Below are 20,742 nucleotides of genomic sequence, written 5' to 3'. Positions count from 1 at the left end.
ATCCTCTAACAGTCCGTCCTTTGTGAACAAACTCATCTGATATCTGATTACTAGAAATTGTCCTCATAGAAATGTATCTTAATGTTTCAAAGTGTAATTGACGTTTGTCAATATTACGATTATCTTACGAAGTTATCTGTCTCAATTTGATTAGGGTAACTGGTCTGTCTTATGATTTCTCTGTCATCTAATTACAAATTGACTGAAATTTGTCCTATCTTGTGAATGTATACATCCTTCAAAAGGTTTTTACATGCTTTCTTTTTCAACATAACTATTTTCTGTACATTACCTTGTAAAATCGTTGTTCTTTCCACGTTATGCTACATGTATTTCTTCTTACAAAATGTTTTCTGAATATTCTTGCTCTCATCTGGCCTGTTTCTGTCGATATCATCCACAAGGAACAATGTTCTTTTGGAATGTTCTTCATCTTTTTCAAGTTTTTGAGCATAGTTGAAAAAATCCTGTGCATTGTTTACGACTGCTTTCTGACCAAGGACACCTCTTCTTACAAAGCTTTTCACAGCAGCTCCTGCCCCATCAGAAGGGCCTTTTCCGTGACGAGAACCATAGAAATGTCTTTCGGATGGGAACCCAAAATCCAAGATACCGTATGACAAATCAGTTAATGGTTGTCTTGACTTATATTGAGCAGAACATCCATCAGACATTTTAGATTTCCTTATTGATCACAAGTCCTTGTTGCTCTGTCAGATGCTTGTTTGCTATTTTTACAAATTTCATTACAGCATGTGCATCGTGTTGTTTGTTTTCTGAAATGAAGATTAGTGATTCTACTACAGTTTTATCACAACCTGCCTTCAAACATCTGTATAAGGCAACAATTGGATGAATTGTTACTTGTTCATGCCACCAGTGAGCACTTTGTATTTCATTTTGAGATATACATGCAAAGTTCTCTGAAAAATCCATATTCAGCAATACATAGCCTTCAGGAATTTTCTTTCGTAATTTTGAGAATAGGTCTTGCTGACATGCAGCAACAAACAAGTGTTGCTTTCTAGTTGACTCAATGTTATTTGGCTTGTTCCTTTTGAAAGTTGACATACTCATTACTGACAGAAACATTGGGGTGGTTTTCTTTGAAATCTGCACACACTGTGGTTATGGGCTTGTCCAGCACTTTCCTTTCCAAATTGTCCTGTTAAACTCTCTTTGCTGACGGAAGATTTGTTGAGACATCTGGCCTTTCAAAAAAGTCTCCAATCAATTTCTGTACATCCTCACTCGTGGCATCCTTCCTTCGCTTTCTTTGAGAATCTTCTTGGATTTTGGAGCCCTTGCTAATAACTGATTCCCTGATCCCAATGTATTTTGACAATGTATTGTTGAGTCTGTACTTCTTCAAGAAAGACATTTTTCTTATAAACTTTCTTTTTAATGCCTTGACATCATGGATGATGTTTTGCAAGACAGCTGAAGACTTGTCCAGAAATTGCAGCTTTCTCTGTGTTTCTGTCCTTTTACTTTTTGGTTTACATCGTCTTGTTTCCTCGGTCATATTTGCTTTTCTTTCTTTCAATGTTCTTCGATACTCTCTATCTTTTTCCTTTACTCTCCTCCTTTTTTGGCTGGAATGTCTTGATCTTGATTCAGCCTTTTTCTGTCTCCAGTATTCTCGCTTTTTCTCTCTCTCCTTCCTGGTTAGAACCTTGCTGATTTATTCTGTTGAGGTTTACTGCCCTTGCTTTAAAGTCTTTCCCTGTACCTAACAGATAATATATCACATATTATTTTGTTTAAATAGCAGTTTTTAAATCTAAAGAAAAAAAATTATATTTTCTTTCAATGGTCAAAAAAGTAGTTGGGTCGTTCTCAGTTATTCAGCAAATCAGTACCATGGAACTTTGATGATAATTTGTGATGAAAATAAAATATATTTTGGCATGTATGTTGTATTTTGTTTTTAAATGTAACTTGAATAAATACTAAAGATAGTTATATGATGATATGGTAAGAAATAAAAATATTACAAAAGTTTCAAAATGAAAAACATCAGTTTTGCCCGCGACCATTTGGGGACATTTTTTCATAGGCATATTCAATAATTGTATTGGTTATTGTCGAAGGAACCATTAATGCACAAATTATGGAATGTGAAAAAGCATAAACAAAAGGACAAAATACAGGTGTCTGAAAACGAAAATGTCAACAAAATGTATATTATTTTAATAATTAAAATCTGCGTACGGACGTTACCGTGTCGGTCAAAGTTTGTGTAGCACTTGCGATGTGTCTACAGATTTAGCCAATCATGGGCAATAGTAATTTGCACGTAGGGGGGTTTAGGTTGTTCTTTAAATTTACTTTCAAATCAAAATGACATGTGTAGGGTTTCGCAACAAAAAGATATCGCCAAGCTTTTCCTAACATGGGAATGTCGGTCAATATGTAATGTCCAAAACGAATCCTCGTTTATCTTCAATTTTACACTCGTGCCTAAACCAACACCCCTAAATGGATCCTTGGACTCGTCCTAAGCTCCCTAAATCGTTTTGTTTTTCCCCCAACCCCGCAAATCCCCCGGGGCCCCGGAGGAAGGGTAAGGGGGTTTGTGGGGCCCAAAAAAAATGCGATAGTGAAAACACCAAAACCTTCCCCATAACTGTGAGATTTTGGGAAATAAACATTAAATTTATACAGTTTTTATTTTAATCGAGCATATAATCCCTTAAAATTTAAACTTTTAATTTAATCAATAAAAAATAAAGGGCCCTCCCCTGCATTTTTATACAAAAGCCACCCCGTCCTACGGCTTTAAACCAATTTTGGGGAAAATATTTTTTGGACTTTTTGGGAGGGTTCGCTACAAAAACCTTCCGAAAACTTTTTAAGGGAATTTAACAGTTCTTTGTAAAGATGAATTTTTTAAACCCAAAGCCTTCAAAATCGTACCCACTTTACAAAGAAAAATAACAAATACCCCCAAGGGCCCCTATAATATTGTCTTCAAGCCCCGGCCCCAAAATGATTTTGTCGTTTTTTTTGGGAAATTTTAAAGCTTAAACACAAAAAAAGGTTTTTTTTTGTGGATTTTAGGGGTAAATTGTTTTTAAAAAGGGTTCCATTTTTTTGAAGCCTGTTGTTAAAAACCCTTTTTTTCATTTGAAAAATCACTAAAAATTTTTTAAAATGAAATAAAAGGGTTTTTTTTTTTCTCAGATTTAAATTGGGGCCGTGCCCCTTTTTTGCCTCTGCCCGGGTAAAAAGATTTAAAATTTAATATATTTTTTTATTTTTTCAACTTTAATTTGGCCTGAAGTGCCGTGGCCCCCCAAAAAAAAAACAAAAAAATTTTTGACTTTTTCAGAGCTCTCAAAGATTTTTTCTTTTTGTTATTTAAAACTAAATTTTTTCCCGAATCAGTTTTTTTTTTTTTGTGATAAAAGGTTTATAAAATTTAAACAGCAAAAAAACAATTGAAAAAAACCCTACAAAAATGTTAGGGGAAATGCAATTTGAAAAATTTTTGTGGACGTTTTTTTTAAAATGTTTTTGGAAACGTTTTACCTTTCCCGAAAATGTAAATTGTAAAAAAGAACATCCCTTTTTAAATTTTGGGGCAAAACTGAAACAAAAATTTTTTTTTATTTTTTTAAATTTTTTTCCCTTTTTAAATTGAAAAAAAAATCAAAAGGGAAAATTTGTACAAGTGTATTTCATTTATTAGACCCTAAATTTTTAAAACCCCAAACTTTTTTTGAAATTGTTTTTTTGAGAAAACGCCCCAACAGCAAAAATTATTCCTTACTTCTTTTTCTAAAAAAAGTTCATTTTATTTATAGTAATAAATTTTATAGAATCCACCGTAGGTTTTTAATCCCGAAAGGGTTTGGATGAAAAATCCCCCCAAAATGCATAAAAAACCATTTTTCCAAGAAAAAGATTTTAAAAACCCCCAAAAAACTTTTGATTTTCCCAAATATAAAAATTTAAATTTATAGATTTTTTTTGGGTTTAACCCCTATTTTTTTTTCATTACAAAAATTCAAAAAATAAAAGTTTTTAAAAAAAAACATTTTAAAAAAAAAAACCCTGGGGCAAAAAACTCCCATTTTTTTTTTTTATCCCATCATCTTTTTTCTGAAAATTTGCTAAATAATTTGAAAACCCCCCCCCATTTTTTAAAATTTAATATACGGGTTTTAAAACAAGCAAAATTAACTTAAAATTTTTTTTTTCCCCAAACATCTTAAAATCAAGTACGGAAAGTCCCCTGTAGGGGCTTTAAAGTGAGTTTTAAAAAGGGGAAAATATTTGAAATAAAGCCAATACAAATTAAACTGAAAATCAACATGACAAACATTTCCACTTAATTTTGTCCCCCCAACCGGGAAAACAAAAGGGTTTTTTCACGGGCCCCCTGAAAAAAATAAAAAGGGTTTAACTTTTTCCGATTTTAACAATTTTTTTTTTTAAACCACCCTTAAAGTTTCAAACCTCTTCTAAAATATTTTAAACCCTTTCTTTTTAAAATCAAACCTTTTACTTAAGAAAAAACTTTTTTTTTAAAAAATTTTTTTCAAATCAAATTTTTACTTAGGAAACAGTCATTACTTTTATACTTTTTAAACCAAACTTTTTTTTTTAAGTAGTTTCCAAATTTGTTTTTTTAATGTTTTTTTTTTTAAAAAAACAAACTTTTTTTTTTATACCCCCGGGGTATTAGAAAGGCCCAAAAAACATATAAATACGCTTTTTCGAAAATTTAAATAACAATACACGATATTTTGAAAAAACCCGGGGAGTGTTTTGCTTTTTTTTTTTTTTGTTGAAAGTTTTCAATTTCCTTTTTTCCAATATCTTGTAAAAAAAATTGTTTTTTTTTCCTTTTCTTTTTTGGGTCTTAGAATAATATCAAAATTGATTGCCCGGTTTTTAAAAAATTTTTTATTAATTTTTTTTTTAAAAAAGTCCGCTTTTTTTTGGGGAAACCTTTACCCCCAAATTAAAAAAAAATTTCCCAAAAAAAAAAAATTTTTTTTAATAAAACCCAAAATGCAATTTAACAAAAAAATGTGTTTTGGGTTAATTTGGTTTTTTTTTAATTTTCCCAAAAAAATTTAAAAAATATTTGCCTAGTACTAAATACTGAAAATAAAAAATATAAAACTTTTTTACATGCAAAAATTTGAAAAAAACCTTTCATATTTGAAAATCATTCCCAATGTTTTGGTTTTAGCCCCTTTTTGGGGTGGGGGGGAAAAAAACCCGGGGCCCTATTTTTAAAAATCAGGATTTGTTTTTTCATCTTTTGGGTTTTTCCCAGAAAGATTATGGAGGGGGGAATTGAAATTTTTTCACAAAAAAAACAGGGGGCCCCCAGGGGGCCTGAAAATTCCTCACCTATTTTAAGAGATTAAAACCCAAAAAAGGTGTTTAAAGTTTTTTTTTGGGCCCGCTGGTATTTTTTATGTAAATAAATCAAAAGCTTTTTTATAGGGGTACATTTTCCTTTGGTTTTTATTTTTATTTTTAAAAATGCCCAAATTTTTTGGCAAATTAAACCTCTTTTGGTCCCATCCTTCACCCCCCGGGGGTTTAAACCCCAAACTTTGAAAAATTTTTTTAAAACCCCAAACCCCCATAACCATGCAAACCCAAAAAATTTGGTTTTTTACCAAATAGGGGCCAAAAAAAATCCAGAAAAAAATTAAACCTTTGGGTAAAACCCCCCTGGGGGAAATTGCAAACCCACACCAATTTATTTTATATCCAAAAACTTAATTTTTTTCCAAAAAACCCTTTTTGGGCCCCCTTTTGACCCCTCCCCCCCGGGGGCCCAACCCCCCCCCTTTTTTAAAAATTTTAAAATCCCTCCCCAAAAGGAAAAGGGCCGGGCCAGCCCAAAAGAAATAAACTTAATCGTTTTGTTTTTATTTTTTCAGAAAAAAATTTTTTGTTTAAAATTGAAATTTTAACCCAAAATTTTGCCCCTTTTTTTTGACCAAAAATTTTTGAATTTTGGGGAAAAAAAACCCAATTTTGGAAAATTTAATTTTTTTAAATTTTGGCAAAAAAACCTTTTTTTTTAAAAGGGGGGAATTTCTAAATAAATTTTTGGTTCCCCGCCCTTTTGATTTTCCCCAAAAACCCAAACCTTTTTCTTTTAAAGGGGTTTTTTTTTTGGGTTTTTAATTTTTAAGGTTTTTCCCAAAAGGCCCCAGAATTTTCCAATTTTGAAAAGGCCGTCCCCCTTAAAAAAGGGGGTTATTTTTTTAAAATTCCCCCAAATTTAATTTTAAAAGTTGGGGGTTTGGGGTTTTTTTAATTTTGGTGGATTTTTTTAAAAAAAGGGTGGGCCAAATTGTTTCTTTTTTGAAATTACCTTAACCCATCCCCCAAAAACCAAAAAAAACCCCTTTCGTTAAATTTGAAAAAAAAACCATTTTAAAAAATTTTAAAATTTTTTTTTAATTTGGGGCCTTGAGAACCATCTTTTATAAGTTTTTTTCCAAAGCCAAAATTCCTTTCCCCTTTTGGGTTTTTTGTAAATTGATAAAAAAAACCCTTTTTTCCCTGCTTTTTTTTATTTTTTTTAATTTGGGGAAAAAAAAAACTTTAGATTTTTTTTTTTTTTTCATTTTTTCCCGCCCATGTTTTTTTTAACTTCCTGAAAAAGTTTAAAAATTTTTCCCCGTTTCAGGGGGCAAAATTTTTTTCCCAAGGGAAAATAAAAAAAATTTAATAAAATTTGGGAAAGATTTTTAAAATTTTTTGAATTTCCCCTTTCGCCCGGGGTAAAAAAACCGGGGGGGCCTTAAATTTTAACTTTTGACAAAATTCTTAAAAATTTTTGGTATCCCCCTTGCTACCTTTCCCCCAAAAGGAAAATGAAACAAAAATTTAATTGGTTAAAATTTGGTTAAATTTTAAAAAATTTTTAAACTAAAAGTAAAATTTGGAATTTTTTCCCGGGGAGAACCCCAAAACTTTTACCATAATTTTAACAATTTTTTTTGGAATAAAAAAAAGTTTAAAAATTTTTTTTCCCACTCTTGGGGATTACTTTCCTTTTTAATAAAAAAAGAGCCGAGACGGGATAAATTTATCAGGGAAATTTGGGGGGCCCTAAAATTAAACCTAAAACCTCTTTGTCAAATTTTTAATTTTTAAAAAATCCTTTATTTTCCCACCTAAAATTTTTTTTTTCCATATTAATCAAATTAAAATTTGATGTTTTGTAACATATAAAAAAAGAAATTTTAAAATTACCACTTAAGGGAGCCCAAAAAATTACACTTTTTTCCATTCACTAAGGACCCCCAAAAACCCCAAAATATATGGATCTTTGGGTCAAAAGATTTAAAAAAAAATTTTTTGGCCTTTTGGGCCCCAACCCAAACCCCCCATTTTTAAAACCCCCAACTTTTTTTGAAAATTTCAAATTTTTTTTTTTTAAATCCCCATTTGGGAAAAATCCAAAGAATACAAAAATTCCTTTAAAAAAAGTTTTTTGGACCAAAAAATTTTTTTTTAATGTTTTAACCCACTTTCCAAAACCCCCAAAAAGGGTTTGATGAAAAGTTTTTAAAAGGGGTTTTTTGGGAAAAAAGGGACCTGAAAAAAAACCTTTTTTAAAAAAATTTTTTAAAAAGAATTGTTTTTTATTTTATTTTTTAAAAAGGAAATTTTGGAAAAAATTTTAATTAAAATTAAAATTTTTAAAATTTAAATTCCCCCAAAAAGTTTTTCTTTTAAAAGTTCCCCCTTTTTAGCCATAAAAGGGAAGGGATGTTAAATTTTAGGATTTTTTCCCAACTAAAAAAACCCTTTTAATTTTTTCCAACCCCCCAGCAAAAAGATTTAAATTTGTTAAAAGGAAAATTTTGGGTATTTGGAAAAATCCTTTTTTTTAAAATTTTCTTTGATTCCAAAAAGAAAAAATCCTTTTTAAAAAGGGTTTAAAACCCGCCACCTAAAGAAACCACCCCGGAAAAATTTTTTCACACATTTTTTTTTAAACGGGGGTTTTTAACCCCTGCGATACCCACTAGTGAGCTTTTTTTTTTGTCCACCTTTTTTTTTTTTCCCAAACAAAATAATTACTCCTCCCTTTTGAAAGAAAAGGGTTTGTTTTGTTTTTCCCAAAAATTTTAAAATATTTTTGGGGGAATCTTAAAAATTTTAAAAATCCATTATAAAAAGGGGTTTATTTTTAAAATTTGGGTCCCTTTTACAAACCCGGGCCAAACAAAAATACAACCCTTAAAAACCTGATAAAAATTCCATTAATTTTGACCCCCCCCCCTGTTCCTTTTTAATGCGTGCCCCCCAAAAAAAAATTTTATTAAAAAATTTGGCCTAAACCCTCCTCCCATCAGCAAGAAAAAAAAATTTTTTTTTTAAAAAAACCCAAAGACGGGGGGTTTTTTGAATAAACCCAAAATGGTGGTAATGCAAAAAAGATTGCACCCGGAAACCCCAATTTTCCCGGAAAAAAACCCCGACTCAGACCCCAGTTTTGGTTTTAATTTTTTATTTTCTTTTAAAAACGCTTACAAAACCCGAGGTTTCTGATTTTTAATTAATATCCCACTCCCCTTGAATCTACTAGAAAAATCATCAAAAAATTGGGACAAACGGTTTTTCCCAAAACCCAAAATTAAAAGAAATTTTTTCTATAACTATTTTGGGTTTGGGTGTTTTTTTCCCAGCTATTTTTTCCCCGGAAAAAATTTTTTTGTTTTTTTTTAAAATTAAAGAAGTCCCCCGTTTTTCAGGGATGAGGGGGGTAATTTTGTGGATCCTGCACTCAAGAGTGCCTATTTACGGTTTTTGCTTATTATTCGAGATATAACGTTACACTTAAATTTTGTGAAATAATTTACACATGCAACAAGTAAACCAAATTCAAAACATTACTGACAGAGAACATTTAAAAACACATTTTAACTTAACACAATGAATTGTCTATGTATATAATGTAATATGTACTAGCTTGTGTGATCATTGACTTCACTGACGTCACTCAGATGACAAAACTCTCAACAAAGACCACCACCATTATATTTAGACCACCTGATGCCTGTCCCATAGGTGGTCTCATAAGAGGGGGACCACTGTATTTATCATTTTACATGAAAACAACAAAAAGTTATATTACATGAAAACAACAAAAAGTTGTACTAATAGGTTAAAATGCAATTGGTATACATTTTGTTAATCTACAATTACTTTGTATTGTTTAAATATTCTATGTAATACAAACATTTCACAGCTTGGTGCATACAAATGTATATATATATTACATGAAAACATTTGAAAAGGTTGAATCGTGAGCTGAATAATATATATAAATAAGACAAGCTGGTTCAATAATAATTTAGTATTTTCATATATATTCCGAGTGCGAGTAGCTACTGCAGTAAATCTTATCACAAAAATCCAGATTCTGTATATATATTGTCTCTGTCGGGGAAGGTACAGCACAAATGACCACCACAACAGATATGTGCCAGTTTTCTTAGTTTTAAAAAATAAACGATCGAATTCCATCACACCATCACGTAGGTCTACCGATTCATGGATTTGAAACACAGGGACTTCGATCAGTTATCGCAGTAATCCGAAGGGTTCTGGTGTTGATATTGCCTTAACGCTGATTTAAGTCTACATATAGTATATAGCAAGATCGTCAGAAAATTCGGACTATAATCGCAGTAGATATTGTGATTTTGTGGTCTGGCCAGGCTTTAACAACTTATCGTAAACACTGAACAGTTTCGTCCTAAATAAACAAACACTTATTTCAGTGGGTCAACAAACAGATTTAAACTTTGTAAGCAACTTGCCTTTAATTCATGTTGATAGATATTAATTTCTAGCGACAAACATCACACTGTGATGCTTCGTGTGAAGCCCGTGTCCACGTGCCTCCATTTTGACAGCGTGCTCGCTCACGTAAACAGACGGAACACGTGATCGCTAAATATCGGACCAAATCTCATAAAATCTTGTGAAAAAACTACCAAGTTGTAAACAAAACAAATGTTGTTAGCCAAAACCTAGAGGGTATTATGAAAATCGGGAATTTGTTTGTGCTTGGTTGTTATGCCATTTATATTTCTAGTAGTTAAACAAGTGTCCTCTGTAAGCTTAAGGTAACGTCAGAATCTCGCAGTTATCTCCCTTCCAACAGTGTTTTCAATATAAATTTGCAAAAACCAATGCAGGTGCAGATATTTACAAGACGTTATTTTTATTGTTTATTCAAAATTGTTCCTGAAATGTTCACAACATTATCAGTAGAGTTAATACATTTCTGTCCACATCCACTTTGAATGTTCTCGGAACTAAGCGAATTATTACCCCTAGTTACAGAAATTACCACCAGAGGTCTCAAATTCCGTACTTCCGCTGAAGAGAAATTTATACTGAATATACCTTTTTCATGTAATAGCACTTTATTTGTAGTCTTGATAGTTTTCATTAATGCATAATTATATAGTTCAACTACATCATATATGAACCGAAAGAAACCGCAAAATGAACTGTTTAAGGAAATATAACGAAAACGAAAGTGAGAGATTGTGACGTCACAACTCGTAGGTAATTGCAATATGGCAGGCGTAAACACCTCCATAATAAAACCATGTCGGTTCCAATTACTATTGTTTTCAAAACCAACTGACAAACTTGTTTTAATACCTCTTTTGCCGCTCCTTAGATTTTATGTTGTCAGTTTGAATCTGTTCCTCTGTTCTGTTTGCTCTGGCAGTTTTCTTTCTTTCTCTTTCTTTTTGTTCATAATTTTCATCATTTTTCTTTCGCTCTCTGTACCTGTGTAAATTGAAACAATGTGAGTTGTTATTTATTGGTCCATTATTCTATTACATATCATTCTGGATTATTAGGTCTGAAAGCATTACTTAATACAAATGTCATGATAACTTGGATATTGCTAAAAAGTGAGAAATATTTCTGCCAATACCAGTTTGATGCAATATTTTTAGGTAACAAACTGCTTACTATAACTGGTCAATTAAACTGTGATATTTGTAAAATGTAATGATGTGGCAATGCAAATACAGTATTAAAATATTTATGTTTCAACTCGTGAGCTCTCTCCGCATCTGTTAAGGTATGCTGAACTGTAGTGGATCCGGATGTGGCATTGACAGCTTTGTGTCAAGTGCGGAAATTCTGGTGTGAAATTTTTTTATATAATCTTGCTTAGGGAATTGGGGGAAACAGAGATAGTATGATTCATCATTTACACATATACAGCAGAAATCTAAGTGCATATTTTCTTGATTATAAATAGTACCCACAATATTTGACAATGCTAGCTGCCATTTTGTCATGTCAATCATATTTCATCCATCACTTAACACTGGTCCGATTGTTATTGGCGTTCAAACAATACAAGATCTGTTTATTTCAGAAATGAAAAAGTTAAATAACACACTTTTTGTTTAAATCAATGGCGCGTATTACAACACACTTTCAGTTGATGTCACAATTTCAGAAATGTTGTTGTTTTTCCGTAAATTTTTTACCTAATATTTATAGACAATGGTGTCAAAACATAACATCATCACGTTTGCAGTGTGGTCAAAATATGACGTCCGATCACTGAAAAGTGAATTCTGATGGTGGTAGAGAATTTGTGTAACCCGAGCCGAGCCCGAGCTTTTGACCCGAGCCCGAGCTTTGGATATTTTCGTTTTTCTCCTTCATTACTGAATGAATAAAGTGATTTTTTCTACCAAGATTTGATTTTGTGTTTTAAATCAATCCGTGTAAGTGGATTTTCATGAAATGTATTTTAACGTCCTAAATCCACGATTTTCATTTTTCAGGGGGAGAATTTGTGTAGCCCGCAATCAAGCGTGACTATTCATGTTTTTTGCGAATTATTTCCGATACATGCTTTTATTTATATATATTACTAGATACAAACAACAAGTAAACATAGCTGATTTTAAAAATATAAATTTCAACATATATTGAATGTGACTTGGTGTCAAATTTTGACAGTTTTGTAACCGCGCCGACAATCAACGAACTCGCCTTGTTTACCGAGCTTTCACCGAGCCCGTGCTAAGGGCAGATAACTCTACCGATCCCAAGCTTTGTAGAACTTTTAGCCATTCTGGTATAAGAATGTTTCCGGGCTCTGCGACGAGGACGCAGTTCTACAAAGAGCCCATATGATTTTATTTTAATGATTTTATATATATTTACCTATCTTTTCATTATTTTTTATCACATTAAAATATTTTTATCACCATATGTACTTTTGTATTTTTTTACGAAGAAAATAAAATTTTCATTTGTGGTATAAACCAATTCACTGGTTTACTTTTCATCTGTTACTAAAGCTAATTCTTTTAGAAAAAAATATTTTCATCAATGCATGATTTTAATACAACTACAGTACTATTTTCTTATTGTATTCTAGTTTGAATTTTCGAACATTTAGTACAATGCCAAACGAAACTGTCTCTTGAAAAATGAAAATCTGACTGATCACAAACACATCTATTATGAAACCACCTATCACAATTAACCAGCGTCACAACTTACCATATCATCAAAAACATTAGAAATATGACATCAATCTGACTCACAATCGATAAAAATATCATAAGTTAAGGCTTGCGAAACTTTCATTTTTCTGTATTTACTAAGTTTTTTCTTTGGAAATTTAGAAAACCTACCATTTGAAATACAATTTACTAGATGCTGTCTCATATAATCTATGTCGAATTCTAATTCTTCACTACCTTTAAACCCATTGAAACAAAACTCTACTAAATTAGCGATGGCAAAAACCCCACAGTCAACCCCATTGGTTTGCTGTTGTATGCTAGGTAAAATTGTTTTTAAGATTTTCCTATTTTCCCCGTAAGATGAACTTACCTGCATTTCTAAGGACGCTGACAAATGATCTTTCTGCTTAGTTATACCTATCAAACTATCAAGAATATAAACTTCGTTACCACTTACCTCCTGTACTGATACAACCCAATGGTCCTCACCTGTATGATGGATTTGTGCTGCTGATGCTGTCGTCGGTTTCATTCGTAAAGCATAATCCCACTTACCGTTTCTCAAAACTTGAGCGTAGCCTGTATCTTGCATACCGTTTATATTATTAGGAAATTGTTTCTTTAAAATGTCCTGAACATAACACATAATATTTCCGCATAATTTTCTATCCTTTAAAATATCATCTTTTTCTTAAAAACTTATTGCACTAAGCTCTTACCGTTATCCATCCAAATATGTTTTGTTTCTACTGGCTTACAAATTGACGGTCTATCATCTGAAAGATCTTCTAATTAGGGCTTTTCACCCAAGTGGTGAAAAGACCTATTGTTTCTGTTATGTTTCTTATTATTATTTTTCTTCTTCTGCACTTGATTTTGTGACAGCCATTCAGCAAATATGGTATAAGTTATGTTTAAAATGATGTAGGTATGTTTAATAAAAAGGTCTGAAGATGTTCATGTAACAAAATTAAGTAGGTCAGAAAATTCAAAATGGCCGCTATGACGTCATACCTAAAATGTTTAAAATGACTATAACTCAAAAAGTATTCATTATACAGAGGTTATGTAATTATATTATTTGTAGACAATAACTGGGGCTAACTTTTATATTATTACAAGTTTAAGGTCAGAGGTCAAATAAAAAAGCTCGCTAAGGGGTCAAGTTAGTCTATTTTTAGAAAATCTTCATTTTTCAATCTTTTTCCAAAAAAAAAAATTCTTAGTATGATGCAGAATGTCATTCTGATGAATTTGAAGTTTTCAGTTTTTCTGTGACACATACGGTTTCTGTTGTACGCCATTTTGAATTTCCCCCTATATATTTCAATATAGAAAAGTGTGTTACATTTTAAACTTCTTCTCAAGTTCCACCAGTGGGATTCAGCTCAATCTTAGCTGAAATAATCCTTGGATAGTTCTGGCCAAGTTATGTTATTTTTTAAGTTGATTTGAAATCCAAGATGGCCGCCATGACATCATGTATTAAAAAGCTTAAAATGCCCATAATTCAAAAAGTATTCATTTTACAGGGGTCATGTAATTATGTTATTTGTAGTTAATGTCTGACTCTAGCTTTTACTTACCAAAAGTTTTAGGGTCAGAGGTCAAATAAAAGCGTTCGTTATGGGGTCAAATAAGTCTACTTTTAGAAAATCTTCATTTTTTAATCTTTTTCCAAAAAATAATTCTTAGTATGATGTAGAATGTCATTCTGATGAATTTGATGTGTTTAGTTTTTATGTAACACAAGCGGTTTCCGGTATACACCATTTTGAATTTCCACTATATATTCTTTATTAAAAATAGTTTTACATTTTAAACTTCTTCTCAAGTTCCACCTGTGGCATTCAGCTCAATCTTAGCTGAATTAATCCTTGGATTGTCCTGGCCAAGTTATGTTATTTTTTAAGTTGATTTGAAATCCAAGATGGCCGCCATGACGTCATGTATTAAAAAGCTTAAAATGCCCATAATTAAAAAATTATTCATTTTACAGGGGTCAGGTAATTATGTTATTTGTAGTTAAAGCCTGGCTCTAGCTTTTACTCACTAAAAGTTTTAGGGTCAGAGGTCAAATAAAAGCGTTCGCTATGGGGTCAAATAAGTCTATTTTTAGAAAATCTTCATTTTTTAATCTTTTTCCAAAAAAAGAAATTTAAGTATGATTCAAAATGTTATTCTGATGATTTTCATGTTTTTTGGTGTTTCGGTAACGTTTACCATTAACGCGGAACGCCATTTTGAATTAATTTGGCATCTGATATATAACGGTATCTGAGATATAACGGTAGTTGGACGAGGGGAGATAACTCGTACAAGGCTGTACCAGTTATTTCCCTTCGTCCACTCCTTTGTTGAAATGTTATATCTCAAATGCCAGATTAATCAAAACTAGAATGTGGATGACCTATCAAGTGTTCTAAAATAGTTTTTTATGTTTGGAAATACCAAGCCTTTCGGTCATTTATGCTAAATAGTGAAAAGCCCGTCAAATTGTCCATGACAATTTCTAGTATATCACTTACCTTTGGTTTGTGTCTTTTTGGCAACGAAAGTATTTTTCTATTAGGTTTTACCTTAGGACTAGTGATAACAATAGGCTCGTTTATACTTACAACATCATCACTCGAGGCAATTTCCTCTTTTGATGATTTTTGTAATTTGATATTTGAGTTAATAACTTTAATGTACGATAAATATACATATTTTTTTTTGTCTTAACAATAACACTCAATTTGAATAAAGTTTAATCTCAAGACATTTTGATGTTTTAATCACAATCAATTCACATATATAGCTCGGCACTCCACTAAAGGCCCGGCTTTACTAATGTACAGTCACAAAGATCGGGATCGGTAGAGTTATCTGCCCTTAGCACGGGCTCGGTGAAAGCTCGGTAAACACGGCGAGTTCGTTGATCGTCGGCGCGGTTACAAAACTGTCAAAATTTGACACCAAGTCACATTAATTATATGTTGAAATTTATATGTTTGAAACCAGCTATGTTTACTTGTTGTTTGTATCTAGTAATATATCTAAATAAAAGCATGTATCGGAAATAATTAGCAAAAAACATGAATAGTCACGCTTGATTGCGGGCTACACAAATTCTCCCCCTGAAAAATGTGTATTTTGGACGTTAAAATACATTTCATGAAAATCCATTTACACCGATTGATTTAAAACATGAAATCAAATCTTGGTAGAAAAAATCACTTTAATCCATTCAGTAATGAAGGAGAAAAACGAAAATATCCAAAGCTCGGGCTCGGGTCAAAAGCTCGGGCTCGGCTCGGGATACACAAATTCTCTACCACCAATTCTGATATGCCGTGGACATATCTATTGAACTGCATTCGTCATTTTTTTCAATGTCCGAAAATAGTAAAATATCACCGAAAAATAAAGTTCTTCATTTATTGAAAAATACTATAATGTGTTTGTGAATGCCAGTAACGATTGACTGGCATGTGTTCTTGCGGATGGTCAATGCATTACGTCCGTTTGTTTCAAAGTTGTCAAAAAGTTACAACCGACCGGCAAAGTCGGCGAATTCTGCAGTATTACTCACGCTAGTTCTGTTGTGGAGTCTTCTTGGTATTGGTTTTGATGTATTAAAAGTAAACTTGAAAACAAACCTATCTTTTATGATTGCTAAGGTTGTTATTTTCATAGACTAAACTTCTCTGACGCCTGTAACAAACAGGAATGATTGGACCGATCGAAAGTATTTACCCACACGACAGCCATCTTCCAGCGTCAGTATACTGATGACGTAGTACACATGTCTGTGAACTAATGAACGAAAACGACTGTCGCGCTACAATGAATGTACCCGTGATCACAAAAATATCGAGCATGGACGCCCGTAACGAAATTGACCGAAATTGACTTTAGTTTAAACAATATTTATTTGAGAATAAGTAATACGGTACAATAAATCAAAAGTATACAAGAGGATTTGGTAACAAGCTTAGAGCTTATGTAAAACCATCTCCTTATTAATGATAGACATAGATATAAAGTAGAGTGATCATGGGAATGCTGACGTTAAACAATAATATTACTGTCCGAGCACTGTTCATGTTTTCATAATTACATACAAATAAATATACAACGCACAATAAGAGACTAATGTAGTAAAGTTACACTATAGGTACAATGTATTTTACATATGAGAAAACGACTGATCTAAGTAAATACTATATAATCACTTAGGAACTTTGTAAGCTTTGACTAAGCATATCTATATATATATATATATATATTGTAAGACATAACAATACACATGTTCGAGTGATGCGATACATACGTACATACATACATACATACATACATACATACATGCATGCATGCATGCATACATACATACACATACATACATACATACATACATACATACATACATACGTACGTACATACATACATACATACATACATACACTCATACATACATACATACATACATACATACATACATACAATATGACTTGATTACACAAAACGCTCACTCTTCATTATAAATTCTTGTACTGCCAATATAATTTCTTCGTTTTTTTGTACTGTAAGGTCTGGACTTCCCCAGAGTAAACAATCCGTATCTAAGTCATAGTTTAATGTATATATATATTGTTCTCTTATATCTGTATACTTTTCACATGCAAATAAGAAATGAAAGTTGTCCTCGATGTATCCACATGAACAAAAAGGATCATCATTAAGATTTTTTTCAAAAAGATGTGCTTTTAAGCTACTACATTTTAATCGGAGTCTGGTGTGATAAATTTGGGCTTTACGGTTTCCACAGGATAGATAACTTAGCAATTTATTTCTGTCTCTATCAAGATATTTTTTTAGGACTGACACGGATGCATTTTCTCTAATGGTGGAGGGTAAGCTGTTCCATAGATGAATAGTGGTTGGAAGGAATGAGTTTTTGTAGGAACTGGTATTAGTTTTGATGATGGATAATTGGTTTGATTGTCTAGTTCTTTGGCTATGTATTTCAGTATTTCTTCTTGGAAGTAAGTTAGAAAGGGAAGGAGGAGTATGATTATGAACCATGTTATGAAGCTTAATTATCTTATGTTTTTTCCTACGTTCTGCTAATGTGTCCCAACATGTATCTTTATATAATAGTTCACTACTTACCAGTTTTTTTGCTCCCGTAACTATTCTTGCAGATTCTTTGTGAATTAATTCTAGTTTATTTATAAGGAAAGCTGGTAAAGAATCCCATACAACGTCGGCGTATTCGAGTATAGGCATTATATATGAGAAATATATACGTTCCAAGGTATTACGGTCAAGAAGGAATTTAAGTTTGCGGAGAACTGCTAGCCTTTTTGATACTTTAGAAATAATACAATCTACATGGTTAGTCCAACTTAATTCAGAGTTGAAATATAAACCTAGGTGTTTATGTAATAAAACTTGTTTTATATTCGTATTGTCCATACTTAGTTGTGGAAGATTACATTTTGAAATTTTCTTACTGACTAATAACGACTCCGTTTTATTTGTATTAAACGTAACTAACCATTGAGTGGCCCATGTATGAATTTTAAAAAGATCGTTATTTATAATATTTGCTGAATTAATTGCATTATCTATTACGAGATAAAGAGTAGTGTCATCAGCGAATAATTTGATAATGCTGCCAATATCCGAAATTATATCATTTATAATATCAAAAACAACAGGGGCCCTAATATAGAGCCCTGAGGAAGGCCAGATTTAATAGTACTGTAGTTTGAAAATTCACCATTTACCACAACTCGTTGTTTCCTATCAGAAAGATAACTTTTGAACCACCCTAAAATATTTCCCTCAAAGCCTGCTTTCTGTATTTTATAGAGAAGACCCTTGTGCCAGACGCGATCAAACGCCTTACTTATGTCAAGAAACACAACCTGTACCTCCTTCCCACAATCTAAAGCTTTACCAATGTCATTTGTGATAATCAATAGCTGATTAATAGCAGAATCGCCACATCTAAACCCTGACTGGTGCTCAGTAAAAAAAGAAGAATCACGCAAAAAATTATAAACATGTTTAAAAATGCACCTTTCCATAACTTTGCCTATTATACTTATTAATGAAATAGGACGATAATTGGAAACAGCACTTGGGTCGTCTTTTTTAAATATTGGGATAACATTGGCATTTTTCCATATTGCAGGGTAATATTGATTATGTAACGATTTGTTAAAAATATTACAAAGAGGCCCTATTAATTGTTTTTTCCCTTCTTTTATAAGTTTACCACTAATCTTATCCGGTCCAGAGGCTTTAGAAGCATCTAAAATATCAATGGCGTCAGACACGTCTTGATCTGTAATATTTATATTATCTAGCATTCTGGTGTTGTTGTCATTGATAATTGGTAGGTTATGATGTGAATCATCAAGTACAGTCTGCTGGACAAAATAGTTATTAAGTACATTGGCTTTTTCTTTATCATTTGTGTATTCTATGTCATTGTAAATCAGTGTAGGTATGTCGGTTGATTTGCATGAAAACTGTGTAAGAGAGTTCAACATTTTCCACCATTTTCTAGACGAACTAGACGTAAATTGAAGATTAGAAGACATTTTTTTGTAAAAATTGTTTTTTGCATTGCGGATAGCACCAACACAAGTATTTCTTATTTTTCTGAATGTTTCCCAATGTAGGGGGTTTTGTGTGTGTTTAGCTTTAGCATGGATTCTTTTCCTATTTCTGATTAATCTGCGGATACTATTGTGCATCCAAGGGGGATCGCGCTTTCGTAATGTTATTACTTTATTTGGTATGGTGTCCGAGGCTATTTTCAAAATCGTCGTTGAAAGAAAATCTGCAGTATTATCAACTGATAGTGCTTCTGTATCGTTCCATATGACATTATTCAATTTATCCCGATAATCACTAAAATCACAATCTTTATATAACCATATACGTCGTTTAGTGCATTTATTATTTGGTGAACGTTTAAATTTCAAATAAGCATATATAGGACAATGGTATCTAAGATTACTATAGAGAAAAGGATCACCTACGTTAGCATATTCTACAATATTGTCATTATTAACGAGGATGACATCAAGTAAAGTACTCGAGGTTTCAGTATAATGTGTTGGCTCAGTAATTAACTGCTTTAAGTCAAATTGGTGCATGATATTTTTAAGGGGACAGTTACTCGTTATTAACATATTGTCATTCAAATCTCCAGTAATCAGGATGTTTGTAATACCTGTATTAAATGCAAGTTCTATAGAAAAGTGGATCATGTTCCAGTAGTGGTCGTTAGAGTTTGGTGGACGATAAAAAGTACCAAGTAACATTTTCTGTGATTTCAGTTTTAATTCCAGCCACACACTTTCAATATTCCTAATCTCGAGATCTTTACGCCGTTTAACTATTATTTTTTTCCGAACGTAAACCGCCACACCGCCTCCAACTCGATCTGGTCTACTATTACAAAAAGGACTTTGAACTTTAACTATGCAAAAACAATACATAACAAAATCAGATAGCATTTTAATGTTACGCTTTACTTGTTAACCTTTTGCAATTAGTTTATTTTCTTTTTGGCACACTCATTTTTGTGATGAACCCGACATTAAAATTATCACATTAGGAGAACAGAACTTGTTGACCGAGGGGGTGACGTCCATCACGCCGAATTTCAATATTTGTTTTTTTATATATATTAAAACTACAATTCCTTGTAATTTGTTTGTTTATATACTTAATTGAACATTTAACTTCAATCTGCATTATTATTTTTTCTGGCTTTTTTCTTTAACACGATTATAAAGTAGACCTTTAACACAGGGTTGCTGATTGGACAAACGGACACCAAAATTTTGTTGACATTTTAAACAAATACAAACATTGAAATAATAATTCAGCATTTTGATTGACAATTTTATTTCAGTTATGAATTGAATCACTGAATCACTGTAAGACATCGATATAAGTCTTATTTGACTTCTTTGATGTATCTTGACGTTTTCCCACAACTAATGATTGTCTTTCGCGACTTCGTTCCGGTTGCACACACACTTAATAATCACAAAATTATATGTACACTTAAAAAAAATCTATAATACATAATGTATACTCAGAGTATATTATCGAAGTTGGTCATAAAAAAACTGGGGTATGTCTTACTGAGAAAGGTAGACGTTACTACTATATACATTTATCGTTTATCTGATAGTCCAATGGTTTCTAC

At 32.0% G+C, this 20,742-nt stretch overlaps 1 protein-coding gene across 1 annotated transcript in view; it reads right to left on the bottom strand.

Annotated features, from left to right (window-relative positions):
• The window catches only part of LOC117319610, a gene marked incomplete at its 3' end in the record, with an annotated part of 31,966 nt that extends 15,582 nt beyond the window's left edge, over positions 1-16,384 (bottom strand). The window contains exons 1-2 of the mRNA XM_033874380.1: positions 16,260-16,384; positions 10,675-10,806 (exon numbers count right to left, since the gene is read on the bottom strand). Of these exons, the coding sequence (XP_033730271.1) occupies positions 10,675-10,806; positions 16,260-16,384 (257 nt within the window). The remainder of the gene's footprint in view (positions 1-10,674; positions 10,807-16,259) is intronic.
• Between the last annotated feature and the right edge of the window lie 4,358 nt (positions 16,385-20,742).

Source organism: Pecten maximus, unplaced genomic scaffold, assembly GCF_902652985.1.
Source record: "Pecten maximus unplaced genomic scaffold, xPecMax1.1, whole genome shotgun sequence".
Lineage (NCBI taxonomy): Eukaryota > Metazoa > Mollusca > Bivalvia > Pectinida > Pectinidae > Pecten > Pecten maximus.
The sequence above is the reverse complement of the archived record's forward strand: the minus strand, read 5'-3'. Positions and strand labels throughout refer to the sequence as shown.